This window comes from Protobothrops mucrosquamatus, unplaced genomic scaffold (assembly GCF_001527695.2).
Source record: "Protobothrops mucrosquamatus isolate PMUCROS unplaced genomic scaffold, P.Mucros_1.0 scaffold1, whole genome shotgun sequence".
Lineage (NCBI taxonomy): Eukaryota > Metazoa > Chordata > Lepidosauria > Squamata > Viperidae > Protobothrops > Protobothrops mucrosquamatus.
In genome coordinates, this window is record NW_015386388.1 from 5,763,742 (window position 1) to 5,786,942 (window position 23,201).

At 38.2% G+C, this 23,201-nt stretch overlaps 1 protein-coding gene across 1 annotated transcript; it reads right to left on the reverse strand.

Moving 5' to 3' along the window:
- Positions 1–17,965, reverse strand: LOC107303026 (1-acyl-sn-glycerol-3-phosphate acyltransferase alpha-like). The gene is made up of 7 exons (XM_029287365.1): positions 17,790–17,965; positions 9,040–9,173; positions 6,571–6,746; positions 4,042–4,137; positions 2,432–2,504; positions 331–480; positions 1–152 (listed from the first exon to the last, which is right to left on the reverse strand). Exons 1-7 carry the CDS (start codon positions 17,963–17,965, stop codon positions 1–3), a joined length of 957 nt encoding a protein of 318 aa, XP_029143198.1.
- Between the last annotated feature and the right edge of the window lie 5,236 nt (positions 17,966–23,201).

Consider the following 23,201-nt stretch of genomic DNA (forward strand, 5'->3'; position numbering starts at 1 on the left):
TCAAATTAATTTATCTTCAGTAATAAAGTACATATTATAACTCAAGTCTTGGATGGCAGGTATATGATCAAACAGTCCATATTTAGTGATGGTGGATTTAAGTAGACACAGAGATCTTCCTCTTATTGTACGCATCATCTCTAAAACAGATTCTATGGAAAAGATCATATGTAGTTAGTATGTTATAGCAAGGTAACAATGTGCTAGTCTTTTTCCAACTCAGGATAAAATTGATTCCTGGCCTTGTTTAGGAGAGAAATGTTCTTATTTTACTTCCATCGTGCGTGAACCAGTGTTTTTTCTGAAGCTTCCATGATCACAAGCAGTTACTGTCTCTCATCCTTCTCTGCACAATCTTCCCAGAAATGTCATTAAAAGTGTCTTGCATCATTCTGTGAGTGCTCTCAACCAATCCAGAAATATCCTGTAAGTCAAGCCCTTGTGTTTCTATCTTGGGCAAAATCCGAACAATTATATTACCTATTGGAGATCAAAGAGAGAGAGAAAAGTGAAAGACCATAATCTTATGTAGAAATTGGATATTTCCAGAAAGGATTAAGTTGCTCAAGAAAGAGATAAGAATGACATTTAAATAGCACCTATATTCTCGCTGCAGCTGATGTTAGAGGCACATGCAGATTGTTAAATTACAGAATATTTTCCAGGAAACTGCTTGGAATTACCTCACATAAGTATCATATTTGGAGGAGTTTTGAATGGTTATTAACATGGATATTGGGCTGCAGCCTCAAAATATAATTGCTTTAATTCTGGAATGAACATAGTCTAGACCAGTGGTGGTGAACCTATGGCACGGGTGCCAGAGGCGGCACTCAGAGCCCTCTCTGTGGGCACGCGTGCCGTCGCCCCAGTCCTAGGCCTTCATCTGGGTTTTATAACACCTTTTCGCTTTAGGCCTCCGCCGCTGTGTACAAAAGAAAAAGGTTCAATCCATCAGTTAATTTCAACTTCTTGCGGGAAAAAAAAAGATCTTGCAAAGTTGGAATTGATTGATTGAACTTTTTAGTCCCACCCAGTCTGCCGTTACTACCGAAGCCATGCCCACCCAATGGGCCACACCCACCTGGCACCCGACGATGCATCAGTGGTTTTGGTTTGCAGTTTGGGCACTCAGTCTCTAAAAGGTTCGCCATCACTGGTCTAGACAAAAATCTCATATGCTTAAACTGTAGTTGGATGCACTTTGGAATATAAACAAAGGAAATCTGAATACTTTTCTACAAAGCCTAAAAATTACATAAAGAAATTGCATTAATCTTTTTGAAAGAAAAGGCTAGAATTCTCTCTTTACGATATCTAGTCTTCTCCCTTACTGAAGCTTATTTAACTGGGTCCATTTGGAAGTAGATTTATCTTGTCTACTGTTTGTATAGAAAAGGTCTTTTTCATATCAAAAGTAAAAATAAATAAATGAGGATTAACTGCTAGTTCTCTGGATGAGACTTTCAGCTCTTAAATGGTCAGCAAGAGAAACATTTAGATTTACTGTATTTTAGTTAGAATCCTGATTATGTACAAATATACAAATCTGGTAGGAATAAATATTGTTGCCAGAAATGTTCTAATATTTTTATAATTATAACCAGTAATCATAAGATTCAAGAATCTTTTTCAGAGGACGACAAATTGAGTAAACATTGCCCTTTGAATTTGGAGCATACGATAAGATGCAGTTATAGGTCTGGGAGAAAATTAGTATTTTAAGAGAATGTAAATGTCTGTTTCTTTGATTTTGGGTACAGTGCATACATTTAAAAAATCAAATAATATTTTATGTTAAAGATCCAGGTTTGTGTGAAAGAGAGAAAGAGACAGACAGATAGTTTCTAGGATGAATAATAGGACAGAGATAGAAGAAATTAGTTGGATCTTGGGATATGATAGGTATCAATAGGGGAACCTAGGTTAGTTGCCTCTATTTATTGCATATTTGTAGATAATCCAAATTTCACAAATACTGCAATTGTCATTATTATCTAAACCAGGGGTGCGAGATGATATTCCAGGGGGTACGAAAACTTGGGTTTTCAAAATTATAGTGTATATGCATAATTCGTTGCCGTTATTTTGAACTTTTGTAAGGGGTGCAAGAATATATCAGAAGCATTCTAGGGGTACGGGGTATAGAAAAGGTTGGGAGCCGCTGATCTAAATTATAAGCAAAAAATTCTAAATTTGCAGCTAAATATGTAAACTACTATATGGAAATATCATACAAATCTCTGGGGAAAGGCGATGAAAAAATTTACTTCTGTAAACAGAACTATTCATCTATGAAATTTGTATATCACCATAATCAAAATGGGTGAATAGAATTTCTATCGCTTACGTTGCTTTCTAAGCAAGACTGGGCAACTGATGGCAATTAAAAAGAAAAATCTGGGCATGGTTCTTTGCCATTTAGACTTACCTGGCTCAAATCTCTTATCCTTGAAACTGTAAAAATCTGCATAAGAAGATATCACAATAGGGACAATAGGGACCTAAAGGATAAAAGGCAGTTGAAAGATAGAATCTTGGAGAATTACATCATGAGTTTTTCCCTCCTTTGTAATAGTTTTCTGCAGCCACAATTTTTATAACAACTTTCACTAATCTAACTATCTATGGATGTGTGGACTTCCAGAATTCCCTCACCAATGTGGCCATTGCTGACAGTTCTAGAAGTTGGAGATATCTGGAAAATGTCCAGATAGGTAAAGATTAATTCACATCTCTGAACAGGATTCTAAAGTTTTAATTAGTACTTGTAATTGATCAGGAACAGACATTTTCGGATCAACAAGTCAATAAATCTCCCAATTTCTCCATTTTCTGTGAAATTAGTTCTACTTGATGTATTAGGAGAAGTGGGTGCCATTTCATGAAATTTACTCTATATAGTTTTCTCCAAACCATTGAGGTCCTATTGGTTTGATTTACAAGCCCTATAACTCCCGGTCAATATGGCAATGTTGAGTGGGAATTATGAGAGACCATATCTGGATGCTATTAGGATCATGAAACAAGCAAAAGAAATGTATTAGATGTTGAAATGCCACAAAATGCCACATTTCTGAATTATCAGCTTTTAAATATGTTGCCATATATATCAAGGCTGAGTATGCTTCAAAAATGATTAGGCAGAAATTCTTTAGACCTCACACAAGTATGGCACTTCCCTGCTATTCATAAAAATAGCTCACATGAATCTGAAAAAAGTGCTACTTCAATGAAGGGAGATATTACACTTGTGCAAGTTCCAAAGCACTTTTCCAAATAATCTTTGAAGTATGCCCAGCCTTAATATGCCCAGCCTTAATATTGCCTCAGCAATACTTGGATGTCTGTGTCTAGGCTTGAGAGCTAAAGTTCAGGTTAGTAGTTGGAAGGGAGACCATTAAGAAATTCCAGGATTGTAAGATAGCCTAGGAAGTCAAAAAAACACCTCAAGAGGAGGCAAAGCTACACCACTGTTGTATTGTTCCAAGATAACAGCAATATGTGTCATCAGGAGTTAAGCTCCACCTGAGGACATCTTACTTTTATTTCTGCTCAAGTAAGCTTTTATCCACATGTAAAATGAAAAGAAGGAAAGAATGGAAACAGCAATTTCATTTTACTTATATAAAATTGCAATTTCTCAAAGGTATTTTACTAATCACTTTTAAATCTGAACTGTAGTATTTATGATAGCACTTGACATCTGTAGTGGAAAATGGGAAAAACCTTGGGAGCCTAGGCAAAGAGGCACTTCCAGAGACAGATAAGAACTCATAGTTCAGCTCAGAGTCAGATAAGAGCTTATAGCTGGATAGTAAGCAAGGAAAGAGACTCAGAAGAGACCTTCTCTAGTTTCTTAGGCAGTAAAGGAGACGGGCAAATTGTACTTTCAGACTTGTAAGATTATTCAGTCAATATAGTATAACAATAAAGTAGAATTAATGTTTGTGATTCCTATCTGGTTTACCTTGCAATGCTGACAACATCTGAGTCAGAATTTCCCTCTTCCACAAAGCATCAACTTTAGGAACTTTTTACCTGAGCCTTTATAGCCAAGTGAAAGGCGCCCTGCTTGAAGGGAAGCATGGTGTCCTCTCGGTTCCTGGTACCTTCTGGATAAACCCATATCCTCAGCTGGGTAGGTGAACAGCAGGGAAAACAAAAAAGGTCACCAGTTATAATGTGAAAAGTGCAGCCTATCTTCTGAAAACATTTCAGGCCTTATTCAGCTATTTTGTCTAAAGAATTGCCCTACTACCCGGAAAAGAAATGACATGCACAGTCTGACTCATTCTTAATGTGCTACTTCCTATGCTAACTGCCTCAGGTTGACTGGGAAATGGTAGAGTGAAAAATGAGCTCATATCCCAAGGAAGAACCTTTGAATGATTAGGTCCCAATTAAAAAAGAGACATAATTAGGGACATTTACTTTTAAGATAGACAAGTAGAGGCTCTCTACAATCTTCCGGCTGAATTCATAAAATTCAGGGAATCTGGGAAAAGTCTGCCATATTACTCATCTTTATTGTTTCTCTAAAATAGCTGGAGTTTTCCGCTTAATTCATCCTTTCACTCCAGGAATAAACAAAGTACTACATATGAATAAACCACTCTCAATTGGTGTCAACAGCCTCTCTGCCTGCCTTATTTCTTATTTCTTTCTTATTTCTCAAAATAAGAAAGAAAGAAACATAAGTTGCAAAGGACCTGCAAGGATATTAGAAATCATCAGTGGGTGGGAGAGGGAAGGAACTCTTTCATCTTTTGGTAAAGATCAACAGGTATTTAGTGAGGGACCATGGCTAGAGTGGCAGCCATTTTGTGAACAGACCATTTTCCAGAGGAGCCATTTTGTGATGCCCCACCACAACCACTCATTTAAAATTCTAAAGAGTGGCAGGTCTAAGGTTCTTATTCTAATTCCCCCCCCCATAGGAGTATATCTGTGATTCCAGAAAGGCATAGTCCAAGAGTAGTATGCTTGGATTGTCATTGCCTTTCCATGTTTGGTAAAGGTTGCATCAGTTAAAGGCCTGGAGATATTAGCGGGGGAGGGGAGATAGAAAAACTCTTCCAGGTTTCAGGATACCCTGGTTTGGATACTGTCTTGCCTCCATATTAGCAATCCCCAGCATTGCCCATCTGCCCCTCTGAAGTAAACTTTCCCACACATCCATTTCTATTCTATTCTCCCTAAAGCACCAAATACCAATTCTCCCTCCATCTGTCTTTTATTTAGACAGAGAGAAATTGTCTTTAGAGTCAAAATTGAGATAATAGTGGCAGAACTGTATCCTTTACATGGACATATTCATGTTATTTACTTGGCATCAGGTATGAAAATGGTTTGCCAGTGCTACGTTCTGGGATATTTTTCTAATTTTGTAATCTAGTTAACTCTAGCATTTCCTAGCAGTCCCCCATCCAAGTCCTGGCTGGCTGTAATCCTGCTTAGCTTCTTTGACATCTAGGCAGGTTGACAAGAGATTGTATTCGTATTAAAATGAAGGCTCCAGAATAATTCAGCTATAATGAGATGTACTGGTTTCTTCCACGAGTGGCCATTGAGGTGGAATATATTCAGTGGCTAATTGTTTAAGATTCCATATAAAAGAAGGGTGGTGAAGAGGCCAGTTTTTTATAGTAAGACGGTATCATAAATTAACTTCTCTTCACATTCTCACCGTTTAACAGTATTGGAACTAAGCTGAGAATAATAGTAAAGAGGAGAAACAGAGGGAGGCAATCATTTCTAAAAGCTTGAGCATCCATATATCACTTTGTCCCTTCCAACTAAATGAGCAAGGTAGGCTCAAAGAACTAATGATCCTTTAACAGAGATAACACCCCCCCCACACACACACAATATATAAGAGCATTCCTGATTTCAGGGATCCTTCCTCTGCAGACAAAGAAGTTTAAGGTAATTTGAGATCTTAGGAGCATTTGTTTTAGTACCTATAGAATGCAGGTTTTTAAAATTATTGTCCTAAGGCTATCTTTCCCAGCAGGTGCCATCCAGATGTGTTGGACTTCAAATACCCATACTCAACTAGCAGGGCTGTCATTATAAAGATAAGTCCAACATCCACCCATTGAAGGAGAGTGGGGAAGATACTTGGAGAAGAGAAAGTTGCCGAATACCAGTTCAGATTATCTGTCCATATAGCCAAGTCCAATCTTCTCTGGCTGCCAATGACTCTTCAAGATTTCAGTCAGAAATTGAATTCTCGTTTGCTCCTTCTAATTGTAAATACTAGAACTTAGGATCTTCTGTGAACAAAGTACATAGCTTTCACCAGTGGTGGGATTCAAATATGTGAACAACCGGTTCTCTTTATGGATACCGCTTCTGGAAATCCATTCTGGGCCTAGGCAACAAAAAAATTAGCTACCTATTCTGCCGAAGTAGTGCGAACTGGCTGAATCCCACCACTGGCTTTCACCTTGAAGAATAGTCAATACCATCAGCTGCAGCAGTTTTCCAATCATACTTGGATCCCTCCCATTTTCATGCTTCTTCCAAAATAAAATAATATTATCAAATTTCTCTCTCAGTGCTCACCTTCTCATGCTGCATCCTCTCTGCAAGGTGCCTTAAGGTGTCCCTTGCTTGGTGCTTCTTCTTGCGATCAATGAAAACTAAGTTGCATAACCAACCAGAGAAACCCAGAGGCCCCCAGTATAGCAGCTCTTTTTTGGTAATTGGTACACAGCGCTCTGGCAGGACCTCTGCCATTGCTAGAGAGAAAGAAAGAAAGAAAAAGAGGAATGAGACTGCCATGGCTCAAATAATCTGAATAATCCATTACCTAACATATCTCCCAAATCAACCTTCTAGGCAATTTTGGGGCTGGGAAGAGTGGAAAACAAAATCATACTTACTCTGGGTTTACAAACTATATTAAGCCGTAATGTGATTTGTTTTATTTGTGTGAACTCTGTCATTGTAGTTTATGAAATACATATTAAATAAAAAAATAAATGGGCAAATGGTGCAAAACGGTGTTCTGAAAAACTGGATGCCTTTTGAGATTGACAGTGGCTTGGGGAGACTATCTGGTGAATTTAACCCTTTTTGTAATGCCTTAATAGACCTTTTTCTTTCTTTTTTCCTGTTCAGGTGTTTGTTTTATCTCCATCCATCTCTCTTTTCTTTCTCTTTCCTTTCCTCTATTTCTCTCCTAATTTTTGGCTATATCTATTGAAGACAATATAGGTTTGTACAGGTAGTCCTCGACTCATGAGTCTGCCTGCTATGGTGGCAAGTTGTGATGGTCATTAAGCGAGGTGACATGATTGCCTCGCTTAATAACCCTGATCCTTGCTCTCCCTGATGCAGTCATTAAATGACTGCCCAGATCATTAAGTGAAGTTATCTTAGGGGGTTCCAAAGTCTCCCCACCCCCTGAGATACCCCATGCTTTACTTCCCACCCCTCAGGGTTCTCACAGGTCTTGGACCTGATTTTCCCCCCCTTGGGTTCCTGTAGACCTATTCTCATTTCACAGGAGGGAATGGTCACAAGAAATTGTTGTCATACAAAAATGGCAGCCGCTTCCCGGAGGTAGCCGTGCAGTTTAGGGTTGGAATGGTCTGTTCTGTTTCCTTAATACTGTCTGTACCATACTGTGGAGATTTCTGATGCTTTCTGCAGTGCTGCACAGAGTGGATTAGGGAAGCAGAAGCAGAATTGACTGTTTTGTCCCTGGGCTAGGTGGTTGCATTCCAGAAGCAGCCACCGTTTTCAGATCAGTCACAATTCCTTGTGGCTGCTTAGAAAATGGCAAGCCCTTCTGGGATGCAGCCACACAGCCCAGAGACACAATGGGACAAAGTGGCTTGCCTTTCTTCCCTAACTTGAAATCCAGAGCCGCTGTTCTTATCTTTGAAAAGTAAATGCACAGTGGGGGAGGGGAGGAGGGGGTGAGGATCTGCAAGGTGGGAAGCAGGGCCAAGGCTCGTGAGGATCAGTGGGAGGGATAAACTTCCCTTATTTCAAAATGGAGTTGTAAGTAGCTTTTGGAGGGCTCTGTCATAACTTTGAAAGGTTAGTAAGCAAACAAATGTAGGTTGAGGACTACTTGTAATGGGTGTTTCTGAATGCAACATAATGGTTGCTCTATGCAGATGGGAGTCAATTAATATTATTAAGTGGGCTACCTTATTTTACAGGTAATTCGTTTTAATCAGTAGTTTTTCAGTATATTTTTTTCATGGCCTTGCCTTGAACAATGTGTGGCTTCCAGTAGGTAAATGAAACACATAATATGATACATGCATGCATTTATAGGGGTGGGTGGGTGGGTGAGGGAATATTTCTAGGAACTGCATCAGCTGAAGTTGCTAACCATAAGCTAATTAGGTGAGGGACATTACATATGGTCTTTTTCTGTCTTTGTCCTTTCTATCTACTTTTTTGGAGGTGATCTTAAATTAAAAGTTGTTTTATTATTTTATATACTATTAAGTTTTCCAGTAGCAATTGAAGTGAGTATTATACAATGCTGAAAAGCAACAGATGCATCAAGGTATACATTTATATACAAAGAAATTGGTTGTTATTTTGTTTAGAGGTCAATAGAATTCCATTAGAAAGTTTATACACAATGATAATTATTTACAAATTTTGGATTGTGTAATTTCTAATAGCATCAGCCACATGCATTTTCTATGTTGAGTTATATTGTATGATTTGCCAAGTGTATATTTGTAAAAAAAAATGAATCAAGCAGGTAGACCTTTTGTCAATAATTTCCATCTGAGCAAACCTTTTGCAATTTTATCTGGATACATCAAAATATTGCAGAACTCAGATTTAGGAATGTTTACATTATTTGGAGAAACATCTCTTTAAAACTGGAAGCTTCTATTTACTAAGATTCAGCCTGTGCTTTTATCTTGCCTTCTATTCATGGGGAAAGGAGATTGAGAGGAGAATATAAATAAAAGTTATGAATAACATTCAAATTATTTGGAATCAAAATTCAAAACATTCATACAACATTCCAGATGTGATAGTCTATTCGCATACCAAGAAGATCAAAATTTGTCTGATGGTTGCAAACAATCACATACGATTGCTTGATATTCAAATTCTCAGAGCCCTGCACAGTGAATGTGATATTGTAGATATATTTGAGTGGACGAATGCAGGAACAGAGTAACCTGTAAAGAGCAGAAAACAAAAATATAGTTTAGGGGAAACTTCTTCAAAGTCATCAATATTAACACCCCCTGAAGAATATTATTGTTGTTGCTATTATTGTTATTCATAGTTAAAATAGTATTTATTACATTATTTTCATATAAAAATGTTTGGGGGTTGATCAGCTAAAGAATTTGCGGACACATGGTTTAGGGAACAAATAACATATTACAACTCTTTCTTTTCCATCTTGTATTCACTGCAGCTCACTTAATCAGATGCATAATATTGTGACATGGTACATGGAAATAACTTTGGGGGGGGCTGGGAGAGATGTTGCCCAGGGAATGACCTTGGGGGGTGGGGAGAGATGTTGCCCAGAGAAGAGGGAGGAACCCATAGCTGTTTAATGGTCAGAGAGAAAAAATTCAGAAAGGATCTTTTCTGACTTAGGACGTTGAAAAAAGAGATGGTAGGAGATTTGTACTTTCAGACTTGCAAGATTCTGCTAAGGTAGCCTTGCAATAAGTAGTAGTAGTAGTAGTAGTAGTAGTAGTAGTAGTAGTAGTAGTAGTAGTAGTAGTAGTAATGTTGCAAGGATGGAAGGGAATTTTGCTCTTTTGATCTGTTTCCTCTCTAACCTATTTGGGAAGGCTAACAAGGAGGACTGAAACTGGGGTGTGATGGTAGGGGGAACTACCCAGAATCACTTATATGACATGGGCAGTGTAAAAATAATAAAATAAAATAAAAAAATAGTTTGTGGGGGGAAGGGATAGGAAGATAAATTGATTATGAACATGAATATTACATGTGGGACAAATTAAAACTACTTATCAATTAACAATTATAACATGTTAAAACAATTTGTGTTTGTTGACATCTTTTGAAATTGCTTGAAATCTTTTGAAGTATCTTCAAAAGATTTTGCTCAGTGTTGTTAAAATCCTATTTTCCCCAAAATGTCACTTTACGGTTTGCTGTGGAGTGTGCTGGAAGATTGAAATGTTCTGATATTACTTTGAGTCCTGATTTCAAACTTGTCCCCATTAATCCTTTTTTACAAAATATTTGTCCAATTTATTCTACGTAAAATTCAGAAGGCATTGTTGGCAGATGATGGCATGTATAGGCATCTCTAATTTTCTTTTTGTATCTGTTGGGGCCTGTGATGATGCTCTTGGTGTACATGGCGACAAATCAAAGAAGGTATCTGCTTGCAGGATCTTATTAACATTATCTTTTTTCTTTTTGATTGTGAAAATAATTTTCAGGCTGGATAGTTGCTAGTATGGGCTTGCATACTCAATGCTTGAGAAAATGCAGTGTCATTGTACAACATGGGCTGTAACCTATTCATAATGTATATGAATGGTTTGAGCTGTAGGTGACAACCTGTAGAATCTTGGTTCTAATATTCTGTTTCTGTGGTCTGCCCTTTAATAGATCCTCCTGAAAATTGATCTGGCTCTATTGATTTATCCATTGATCTTGTTGGTGACCAATTTAAATCCTACATCAATTGAGTCACTTTATGTATTTGAATAAGTGAGCTGTAGCTCACAAAAGTGTATATGCCTTAATAATATTATTCAAAAAAGTGATACCAATCTCCTGATATTTTGCCATTCTAAACTAACATAGCTGTCCTCCTTTAATGTTTACTTATGTTATGGAAATATTATATGGCTATATATTTTCTCTGTTATTTTTTTACTCTTATATTACTGTAGAAGAAAAGCCTCTTTTCATTCCCTTGTTTTATTTATGACCATCTTGGGTTTTAGAAAAATACAAGTATGGATCCATATTTCTTCTAACCTGTTCCTCTATCCTTGACTTCCCCTCCCTGATTTTCCATTATTATTTCAATGCCTCCTCAACTTCTTTCTCCCACCACTGAAGAGATTAAAATCTCTCCTACAAAGCTCAACTAAGATTCACCTATATCTGACTACAAACATACAATATTTAAACTTCTTCCTTTACAAGACTTTTGTACCTTTATCTCAATTAGTACTGTGTCTAGCACACTTTTAATCATTGTTTTACTCAACCTCTTGATCATTAAATTGCATCAGGATGTTCTTTCTATCATTGCTTCTATGATTTCCTCTCCTTTCTATATTGTCTGATTGATTTAAAAAGCATCTATATGCAAGAAATGTATATTAAAAAACACAACATGTGGTAATGATGAGATATAGCAAGTTAAACCCATCTGACTTTGCAGACACCCGGCCACTCCATCCCACTGTCTGGTTGCTCGCAGCTGCAACAGGGCAGGAGAGTGGGTGTTGAACTGCTGCTGCTGCCATAAGATGAGGCAAGGGAGGGTGGAGCTTCCCCACATGCCCCACACCTGCTTATTTCAGGGCCCCTGCAGCCAGGCCACTCCCCACTCGGTGACCTTCCCCTGCTCATTCAGTGACCCAGCTGCCCACCCGCATCTTCCCTTTCACTCCTCTCCCAAGCCAGACTGCCATGCTATGGAGGATGGACGGGGGAGGATAGGTCACTTTACCCAGTCCCCCTCTGCCGTTCTGGAGCCAGGCGGGAGTGACGGCAAAAGACTCTGCCGCCGCTGCACAACAGTTGCATCCACTGCTGGAGGAGCTTTTTTTGGTCCTGGCTGCCCCTGCTTCGCCCTGCAGATCACATGCCCGGTGGCAGCCACTGCCTCCTTCTCTGCCAACTCTCCTATGGCTTGCACCATGACTGGGTGGCGCAAGCCTCCCCTGCCACCTCCTTCCACCTGCCAGACATCTGCTGAAGCTGCCTACCCGCTCCCTCCCAGCGTCTGCTTGCCTGTGATTGCAACAGCTTACAGAGCTTTCAAGGGCAGATGCTTGAGAGGCGAGAGCAGTGCCAGCAGAACGCACCTTCAGGTGAGGAGGAAAGCGGTGTGGACAAACGGGGCAGCTGAAGGGCAAGGGAGACAGTAGGGAAGGCTTGTGCCACCCGGTCCTTCAGCTGCCCCCGCCCCGTTGTAGCACCCCCATGCTCACAAATTCTCACAGGCCTGCAAGGCTCTCCAATGTCTCCCAAGGCCTTCCAAAGCCATGACAGGTTTCTGGAACCTTTGGAAGTGGCTTCTGCACAAGTTGGGAAGTCTTCAGTGGCTCCATGTAAACTCTTGAGAGAACAGGAATGAAGGCTTTGTGCAAAGGGGAACTGCCTCAGATGGGCAACATAGGCCTCTCCACAACAGGAGAAAAATGCCTGATGGTAAGTGGCACATGACAGGAGCATTGGACAGCAAAGACAATGGAGAATGGCACAGGCGGCAGTGCTAGAGTGGATGTAGAGGCCTGGGTTGGTTGCAGCTGACCGAGACTGCTAAAGACCCTAGGCCTCTACTGTATTTGAGATCCAAGCCTGGCCATGTTGCTTAACAAATGGGCTGAGCTGGGACAGCTGCACTTTCAGCACATTCTCAGCTTGGCCTCTTGCAGCAAGCCTCCCAGGGCTTCTCCCATCCTTTGAAGCACCCCCACGTTCTGTTTAATGACCCACACAATCGCTTAATGACACAACTGGGAAAGTCAAGATTGTGTTCATTGAGTGAAACAGCCATGTCGGTGCCTCAACCAATCAAAATTTCAGGCTCAATTGTGATAATAAATTAATGACTACCTGTAAGGATAAAATACTAGGGAAGATCATACAGTTCTTGCCAAAACATTTTGTTCATAAAGCTGGAACTGGACAGATATCACAAAATAGAGTGCTCCAGAACTGTTCAAATTATTCTGACACCTGAGACCAAATATATTATAAAGACATTTCCTGCCTGACAGTAAAATTACATCAATGTTGTTTTCACATAACATGCAATCCATCACACTCCAATCACATTTTAATTTAGTATGTTATGCAAATACAGTTCATGAACTAACTGTTCATGTACAGTTAGTTTACCTATCTTATGTGCACCCGGAAAAAGTTTAAGCAGGGTTTATGTACTGCACAAACATGGCCACAGATTCTTCAATGGGGAGTAAAAACAGTTTGAAAAGGACATGGACAAATGATAGAAATAACAGGCCCAAATTAAGAGGTAACTATTAAAAAGCTTCCCTCCCCACCTGCCCTCCTCCAGGTCAGACTGCTTGCTTTCAAAAAGCGACATAAACAAATGGAGGAATGTCAGGGAATTCTGCCTTTATTATTTATTCTTCATATTCAAAAGCAAATATCTTCCAGGGCTCCAAGTGAGATACCAGAAATTCAGTGATCATTTGTTATTCCCTTTAGGGCATGCAATATATTTTCTATATATAATTCTATCTGCTGTTATCAGATGTAATTTAGGTGTGGATATTTGTGAACTTGCTTAAACTTGCTTATCAGAGAATACACAAAGGACTGGAGATGTGTAATATATTCTTCTGAGATAATTACATTTGTATTGAGAAATATATATTTTATTTGGCCCTGATGAATTTCAGAGTTCCAGTCTAGCTCCGAGTGGAGAATGAGTGTCAGGACTACCATCCTGTTACATCATTCATGCATACCCTGAGATGACATTTTGAGGATCGGCGCACTGCCACTCAAATTGAGATCATCAGACAAGGAAAATGACCCATTACAGTGTACATTCAAGAATTCTAAAGTCTAGCTGTTCAACTGGGGGATCGGCCACAGTTGATCCTGATGGATTACTTCTGAGAAGTGCTGAGTTGAGAACTGTATTACACCTGCCTGTCCCGGGGTGCACCCAGAAATCTTTCAGGATAGTACATCCTGGTCAGTGCAGTTGGGATTGATCTGGCCACGTTCCATGAATGCACTGGACAGCAGATGCAAAATCCCTACACCTCAGAGAAGAGAGAACCCTCAAAACCGGGTAAGGGAGGGCCAAACCCCCGATGCTCCACCAAATACTATTAGCAAAGAGGGCCAGTGGACTGCTGAGTGCCTAGCTTGTCAGCCAACAGTCACCCCTGCAAGAAGCATCAAGAAGAAAGAGAAAGACCCCCTAAGCTGAAGGAGGGGGGCGGAAAGGAGTGGAGGTTGTAGATTTCACACCATCCTCTAATGATGGCAAGGGAACTCCAACCAAGATAACTGAGGTCATTCTTGAGAGCGATAATAGAGAAGAAGATGACCCTATGGACTAGTCTTTTCCAGGAATCGAAACAATGCATTGTGCCATCCCATGAGAGCCACCGGCCATTCCAAGGTCACACTATGAAATGCAGAACCCTCCAGCCCATAAAGCCAGGGACTGTTACCCAAACAATTTGTTGGAATTTAATTGGACTCTTGAAGATAACCAGGGAGGAAGGTCGAAACCAGGGAAAAGTTAACTATACGTTTTGATTACAGAAATCCCAGATCCAGCTTTGCTTCTTCTGTAACTTCGTGGCTTTACTAAAGTGTACTTTCGTTAACAATGGATTTCAGAGTCTTTGATCAAGTTAGGATGGTTGACAGTGAGGGTGGGGCTGGGGGGAATGAGTAGATATAAGGATATTTTATTAGTCAGTTATCAATCATTATTTAAAAAAAATTAAAACACTCATTTCAGTCATTACCTCTCAGACAGAACCCAGCAAAAAGAGTAGAAAGAATTTAGAGAATGGGGACCATTTTACTCCAAAGGTCCACTTGCATTACACAAACATATAATGCCTCATTTATGCATATTTTTATATCACTACAACCCAACCAAAATATTGGTGTTCCACATTTCTTTGTGTTTTTCTTTTATATACACTCTTCTAATTACATTCCTCTTATGGGTCTTTCTGTCCAGCCACACAACCATCAGCCTCATTCTCTTACTCATCTACCCATCTCTTCTGTCACATGCTGCCATACAGCACACAACACACTCACACAGTGGCTATACATGTAAGAAACATGCTTTCATTGTAATTTAGCTATATTCCAGTCAGCTTGATAGCATGGAAGAAAGTGACTATGAGGAAATGTTTTAAATTTATTAAAAGCCTCTTATGAGGCTTGAGTGATAGAACTCACAAGTGGTTCCTTAACCTTAAACAGGTAACAACCAGACTAGCCAATTGGAACAAAATATAATAAATCCAGATGTCAATCCTCTTCATCTCTATCCAAGGAATCATATTAGAAGGCTTAACAGCATCAACCTCACAACATCCAATTTGTTTATCATTTCATCTTCCAATTTATCTTATCTATCAAAAGGGCCTTTCAACAATCCATTGGCAGAACAATCAATTAAGAATCCCAAGACAAAATGCTTATTTGAACAAAAAGCCCTCTCTACTCTTCCTGCCACAATTCTTCTCCTTATATCCTTGTTCACAGTAAACTTTCTTCATTGCTTTTTGTCCACTAACATCAGTATTCTAGTAAAGAGTACATGGTTGATCAAAGTGCTGAAATAAAATTTTATTTTATTATAAAGTATTATATATCAATTGATTGATTCCCCTCCTTTTACAAACAGCCCTGACTTTTTTACATCTGACAAAAACTGTAAAGGTTAGGGCTTTTTTTTAAAAGGAGGGGAACCAATCAATAGGCATAAATTTGCCATGAGAAAGTAAATATTCAGAAATCAATTAGAATACCTTTCAGGTTTCATCTATTATTGAATTTAAAGTGGCCATCACAACATAAATTAAATGAAAACATTGAAATAAAATAGCTGCATCAATTCAATTGTGCATCTGTAAAAGATTTTTATTTTACTACTGGAGTTAATCTTATTAATAATAGGTTTTTATTTTTATTATTTTATGATTGGGCACTGTAAAGATTTTGAACACCTTCATTTAAATATTAAAGTAACGGCAATTCAATTTTCTTTTACCATTGCCACTTATAATGTCCCCTTGCGTATCATGTCTGTATACACATACAAATATTTCTGATTATCTAGGGAAACACTTCAGACATCTGATGAAATGGACCATAACCATGAGTTCATACCATAAATAATTGTTAAATCTTTTCAGTGCCAATGGATTTTTGAAAGGATAGGCTCATGAAAAATGGGTGTTGATTAAGTCAAAACTGATATGAAAAGTAATTATGCATCCTTTGCAGGAATTACCCCCACTTCTCTTTTTCTTTTGTCCCATCAGTCTTGAATAAACCACTCGCAAATGGGCATAAATCAAGCCAAAAAAGGATGCCCTTAATAGCAAGATCCATCATTTTTTTTTCCACTGTACTTCTAATTTCTTGAAGAAAAAAAGACTGTTATCTTCTTGATCTAAAGGATGGAACTATCTGGTTCTCATACTGCTTTGTAAGTAAATCTTTGTCCCCCTAGGTCAGGGCTTTTCTACTGGTGGTAGTGTACCACTTATGGTACTTTGCCACATGGCAGATGGTACGCGATTGCTAGCCAAGTGTAGCAGGGGAGGGGAATGAGCCAAAGCGAGCCAAGCTGTAGCTGCAGGACTGTCTGGGCTCAGGCAGAAGCCCCAGGAGCTGGCAGGGCTCCAGCTGATTGGTGCTTCCAGAAGCAGCTGGGAGCTGGAGGGGAACTGAAGAAAAAGGGGGGGAGGAGAGAGGAGAGGCTATAAAAGAATGTGGTTTGGGTGGAGGAAGGGGAAAAAAGACAACAGGAAAAGTTTAATCCCTTTAAACAAATGTAATTAGTTTTACCCTCTTTAATTGAGTCTGTCTGTGGCTTTTAGAAAGTTTTGTTTGAAGGTAAACAGGCTTAATTTGAAACTAAAGCTTTTCACAATTGCCGGAGCCTTTCAGTCTAGATTTGCAACATTGTGACACGTGACACGCCTGAGGCAGCTTAAAGAGAAAACAAAACGGAGCTTGTGTTTCTTTATTTTCTTGCTTTGCACTTGATTCCTGTGTCTTTAAGGGTACAGGGAAAGGATTGGGGGGGGGGGTGCATTCTTACTACACTGTGGAAGAGCTCAGAAGGGCAAACCAGCTAGCTCAGGAGTCTACATACTTAGCAAATTTAAGACCTGTGGACTTCAACTCCCAGAATTCCTCAACCAGCCATGAGGGCTGAGAAATTCTGGGAGTTAAAGTCCACAAGTCTTAAAAGTGCCAAGTTTGAAGACCCCTGAACTAGCTGGTAGTGGTGCATATTAATAGACATGGATAAATTCATCATACATTTGTCAATGCAAAGGGAAAGGGATTCAGCAAAGGAACAGCCACCAAAGAAATTAAAACTGGTACTTTTTTACTTTTTTTCTACAGTTTGTAATATTTTATTAGATTATAGAATAAAATACAAAAATACAAAAGCAAATAATAGGACACAGTGGGGAGGAAAAAAGGGGAGGAAAGTGAGTGGGAGAAGGGAAAAAGAACATACTTCCTCTGTTGCAGTAGAAGCATTAACATTGAACCTCAACTATTTACTTTTCCATAATATTATAAACTAGCCATTTCTATAACAACAAATGAATCTAATCAGTAAAACCCAAAATCCCCCCCCCCTTTTTTTGTCATCAGTTTTTTGACACCTTGCTAAGCACTGGTGGTACTCAAATATTGTCATGTCCTAAAAGTGGTACAATCTGTAAAAAGGTTGAAAAGCCCTGTCCTAGGCTGAAGAAGTTGGCTATCACAGGTCTATCTTTCAGAAAAACCTGGTGCCAAGACTTATCTTGTTCTCATCTCTCAAATTGAAGCTAGAATTAACATCTACTCACTTCATGTTTTCCACTCTTTGTCCAATGAATACAGCTACCCAAGGGGATATTGTGACAGACAGGAATAAAACCCAGCAACTGAGTAAGGCCAACTTGCAGAGGAATCTGAAGATCATGCTCCATTGATAAAGTAGAAAGATCACAATTAGTGTGAAGGTGAGTGAGAGAAGATCCATTGTTGCTGGAATAAAGGTGCAGATAAATATGGAAGAACAAATAACACTAGGGAAGGTAAACAGATATCCCAGGGTGGAGAAAGGGGGTGGCCCTTCTATAAAGATTCAAGCTATCAATTGGTGTTGCCTGTGGGAAGGATAGAGGAGGGACATTGACACAGAAATATGTCAGCAGAGAGTGTGGGAGGGAATGCTCTAGAACTGCATGTGGTGTGTATTCTGAAAGATGAGAAAAAGATTGAACCACAACAGAATAAATCATTCTGAATTTATATTATATCTTTTTTTTGGCCAGGCACTCAGTCTCTTGCAGATAATACCAGTCTGGGTTTTCATTTTTTCCCCACAAAACCTGAATACTTATCCAGGATTTTGATAAGTAGATATTGATGTTTGAAACGAGAGAGGAACAAGTAGAAGTACTCTGTTAGGTGAGCATCCTTTGGTGAGGTGTTTAAAAAAACTATTAGGCACCCTTCTGAAATGAGTGACTTGTTTTTGAAAGCTGGAAAGATCCAGAACCAAGGAGAGGAAATGTTCATGAGATATGGACCAATATATGTTCTTGTGCCATGCTACTGATGACCACGAAAACATTTTTAAGGCAAAAGTAGTCAGAGCATATGAACTTTGGCCAGGGTGCGGAGCTCATGTCATTGCTTAACCAAGCATCCTCTAAAGAAACAACCTGGCACAGGATTTAGTTCAATTTGGGGGACCATTTTCACCCTGTTATAACATTAAAAGATCCTCTCCACATGCCATGCCAGTAGACTTTCTACATCTCATATAATTGGAAGCCACTCTCTTTTTGGAGAGAAGAAGAGTAGCCCCATATAATATGGAAAATAATCCCTAGTTTTTCTTAACTTCCTTGAGTGGGAGACGTTTGTCTGATTGACATAATAGACACCTCTCTTGAAACATAAAATTTAAAAACCTTGTAGACAGGAAACTAACATTCTGGTTCTTCTCCAAAGATTTCAGGTCATAACTTTCAGATTACTACTATTTACTGTTACTCCTCCTCCTGCTGCTGCTATTATTACTTATTAGGGATTTCAAAGTTCAGATTTACAGGTACTTAAAACATAATGTACCAGACATTGTTATTAAAAAGGTACAAAGGGGATAGATTACAATATGTCTGGAATAGGCTGTCTTACAGATGAAAGAAGAAGAATGATAATCAGAACTGCAAGATCAGATCAGCATTCATACATTTGCAGCCTGGTTCCTTTGATGTATTTTTCAAATAATTTCAACATCCCTTACATTTCAGATAAGATGCCTATTCACTGTTCAGGATTAAATCAAAGGAAGTTGCTTTTTATCATTGCATCCAATAACCTTAACTGTGTCATAACCTGTCTTTATAGTGTCATAGTAAACATGTATTAGTAACCATCTATTATCTCAACCCAAATGTGACCTATGATAAAATACTGCAAGGTATATACTTCCTCCCCAAGAGAACTCCTTTTTTTAGGAACTCAAACAAAGCCAGGACTGAAACCATGCATTCTTTTTTAATTTTGAACACAAAAAGGGACAATTATGTGACTAATATTTTCTTACTGTTCCCCTTCCTCCAACCCCCCTAAAATATGACAATCACTGCAATAATCTTTTGGTTTAGACTGTGGAAATCAGCAGGTAGGCCTTATATAAAGTCATTTTTTATATATTTTATATCTTTAGAGGAAAAGAGAACATAGGTTTAATGTCTACATTTTATATTTAACTATAGAACAGAAGGTATATAGAACCTACTGTTCTACATGGGGGCAAAGGGAAATAATCCCCCATCTGTTTTTTCCTGAAACAGGCTAGTAAAATGCAAGAAGGGTTGTTTTTTAACTCATGGCCCACAATTGTTAACAGTTGAACATTTGTTTGCAACACTTTTAGATTGAAAAAGGTTACCTCACATCCTGATGGATAGCTTTGGCTCTCAGAAAAAAGGAACATTGAGATGACAATGTCAAGAGACTAACTTTAAAATATTAGACATATACCCTCAAGAAAAAACTTGACTCGTGGTGATTCCATGAACAAATGCATGCAATTTTCCTGGCACATTTTGGAAGTGATTTATTATTGCTGTCTTCCATGACACCTTGTTTTGCTTTGTTATACTATCTAGTCCAGTCTGAATACTGCCCAATTGGAAGTAGCCCAAAATAACCTCATTATAAGATTTACTGCCTCCCTTAGGGCACTCCTGCTGCCTATTTAAGGATGGAGGTAAGACCATCACCATTTGAGTAAATATTTGAGAATCAATGGTCCAGCCTTTTGTCACCCATCTTACAAATATGTTCTCTACCACCTTTGGGAGAATGTAGGATTACAGATAGGCTTTTTGAAAGCGATTCCAGTGCTTCAGTGAAAAGGGGTTTAACTTCCCTTCACCTACAGATCGTGATATCTGCATAACTTGAAAGGAGACTTTGTAAAGTCCCTATCAAACAATATCTATGACCTTGCAGTATTGGTTAAGTGGAGGACATTAACCACTTTGTCCTCCACTGTCTCATTTACAATGAGATCAGAGCGAAATTACTGATAGCAGTAAACTTAAGGGCTCAGACCTTAAAAAAATGAACTATTTTCTTGTTACATTTGCTTTACTGTCATTTAAACTTTCAAAGAAATATGTAATTTCTTAATTGTAGCTTTGGATTCATTTTGCTGTAACCTTTTACATCCATTACTCTTTTTACCGTCTTATAATTTATAATTTACAATCTTATTATTTATTTTATTGTATAATATGACACACTATATATTATTTGTGGATACAACAATGAATTTGTTGTCCTTTCTAATTTGCACTTCTGGTATTTCCTATGATTTCCATCCAAGTTGTCAGGCACAAGATTACTTAGCTTTCAAGCCCATGTGCAATCCATATGTTATAAAAGTCCAGGGGCTTGTTGGCTATTTAATCTATCCTCATCATTTCAAAAAACTGAGAGTACGTTGGAATACTTGGTTGATATTATGTATATCACAGCATTCTCAAGTAATGTGAATTCCTAGTAAATGATGTAGGCGTATGGTGTAATTATATTTGTAACCCATTAAGCCAAATGAAATCCATGAGAATTGGTTAAACTGTTATTTAACCAGTGTGGTACAGAAGCTGCTGGTTATACACTCAAGGGAGCAGCAGTGAAAGAACAGGGCAGTAGAGATCATTTGGGGTCCGGATGAATCCAGCAATTCTCTTTTGCCTCTACTACAATAGCATATATAGGGAAAAGAGATGATCAAATAGACCAAAAAGATTCTGAACCTGAAAGTAACAAATAGGAGATATAGGGATGGAGGAAACTCTCAGTTGTGGAACACACAACTGTATGTTCACATAAGAGGTGACTGCATTGATACTATACATCAGTAGAATATGAAGCAAAGGCTGCGTTTTCATGAATTAGCACGGTTGCCTAGTTTTGATTATATCATTTATGAATTAACCTCCATTATCACTTTTTTGGTTAAAATTGGAATACAAGGCAAGGGAGATTACACTGCACACATACACACTCTATTAATTTTCAATCCTGCCACTGTCCCATATTTTTCTATTTCATTCATTAGGGTATTTCCTGTCTCTAGTGGCGTCTTATATTCTGTCTTTACCTTTAATCCTTTTATCTCTCTATTAATTCTAATTTGGGTTAATAGCACTTCTAAAGTCAAAATAAAAAGTAGAAGTGACATTGGACATCCCTGTCATTGTACACATAATAACAGCGGCACTTATTGCTTATGCGCAGTGTTAGAAATGTGAAAATATACCAACAAACGACATGATTATTCACAAGATATTAGAATGCGCCGAGATGTACAAGCTTACCCTAGAAATGAAAGACAAGGAAGAAACAGAATTTTATGAGATATGGGATAAGTGGTATAATTGGTTAGAACAGAGAAATAAAAATGTATAAATAATAAATGTAAATAACTGTAAATAATTGTAAGAGATATATGACACAGTACTGTTAAAAGAAAAAAGAAAGAAAGAAAAAATGTATTTCGTTTTTGTAAAGTGAAAAAGGAAAAAAAAAAAGAAAGTTGGTACTCCATTAAAGGGAACTGAGCAAGGGAGTAACAATGAAGAATGGACTCTGGTGATTTTATTGCTGCAACATCTGTTCTATTTAATCAGGTGGAGAGGTATGATGATCCCAGTGTGCAATTCTGCTGATTTCCAAAGTCCAACATTCCTCTGGCATTTCATCAAACATGAAATTTGATTGCAGGATGAAGTTAAAGTTATGCTGATTCTCATCCTTAGGTTTGATGAGGACTTTCAAGGACCTCACTTGAGCAGCACCATACAATAGGATATTGCAGCAAATTAGGTGGGATGAGTTGCTATACACTCTGCAACAGATTCATTCAAAATGTGAAAAAGTCAACTTCCAAGAAAGAAATGGAAAAGTGAAGATGGTTGCAATGGAATAAAGAGGGAACCAATATACCAGCTCTTCATAATTCCTGTCTGGACAAAGAGAGACCTGGTGTCACCCAAAAATGCTCCATATACTTATTTTTCATGACAGTAGTCTCTGATGATTTTAGAACTCTGGGAGACAAGGAAATAACCAACTTGCTCAAACTGTGGTTGGCATGTTTGGAAGGACAATAAGATCGCATACTTTTTTATAATCACTTTCAGAAATTGCTTGTTAACTGCTTTTCAATTATTAGAAATCTTTTAGATTGACAAGTTCAATCCTTAGGTGAAAGCAATTTTAAATAAAGTTTAAGGACTTCATTTTTTCCTGGAATAAATTGCAAAAGGATAATTAAAACTTTGATTTTTAGAAAATTACAAATGAATTAAGGGTTCAGATAAGTTTGAAATAATATTTTGAAATTAATTATGAGAATCTTTCCTGTGGGAAAATAGTTTTTCTTTGAATTCTTTAAAAATATGATAAAATGGGACTTTGAAAGTTGGCCACCTAAGGGAACTAAAATAACTAAATAGAAGAGAATAATACTTAAATTTGATCTGAAAGTGGATTTGAAAATGACGAACTATGATAATGATATGGAAAAAGATGCTACATCTACAAAAGAAACCAGTTAATATTTTAATAATTAAAAGGGTTATACAAATAGCAAAGCAAGAAACTGAGCTGAATAATTTTCTTATTGTAGGAGGTGACCAGGCTAAACCAGTCAAATGCATCATCAGTCTCGAGTCTCTTCATGCCCA

Bases quoted from the DNA above. Each gene is read 5' to 3' on its own strand.
- LOC107303026 (XM_029287365.1), bottom strand. From the start codon at position 17,965: ATGGATCTTCTCTCACTCACCTTCACACTAATTGTGATCTTTCTACTT. The intron at 4,138-6,570 runs GTGAGCACTGAG...TCACCTACCCAG, and splicing joins AGAGGATGCAGCATGAGAAG to CTGAGGATATGGGTTTATCC. The intron at 481-2,431 runs GTAAGTCTAAAT...GATCTCCAATAG, and splicing joins GGATAAGAGATTTGAGCCAG to GTAATATAATTGTTCGGATT.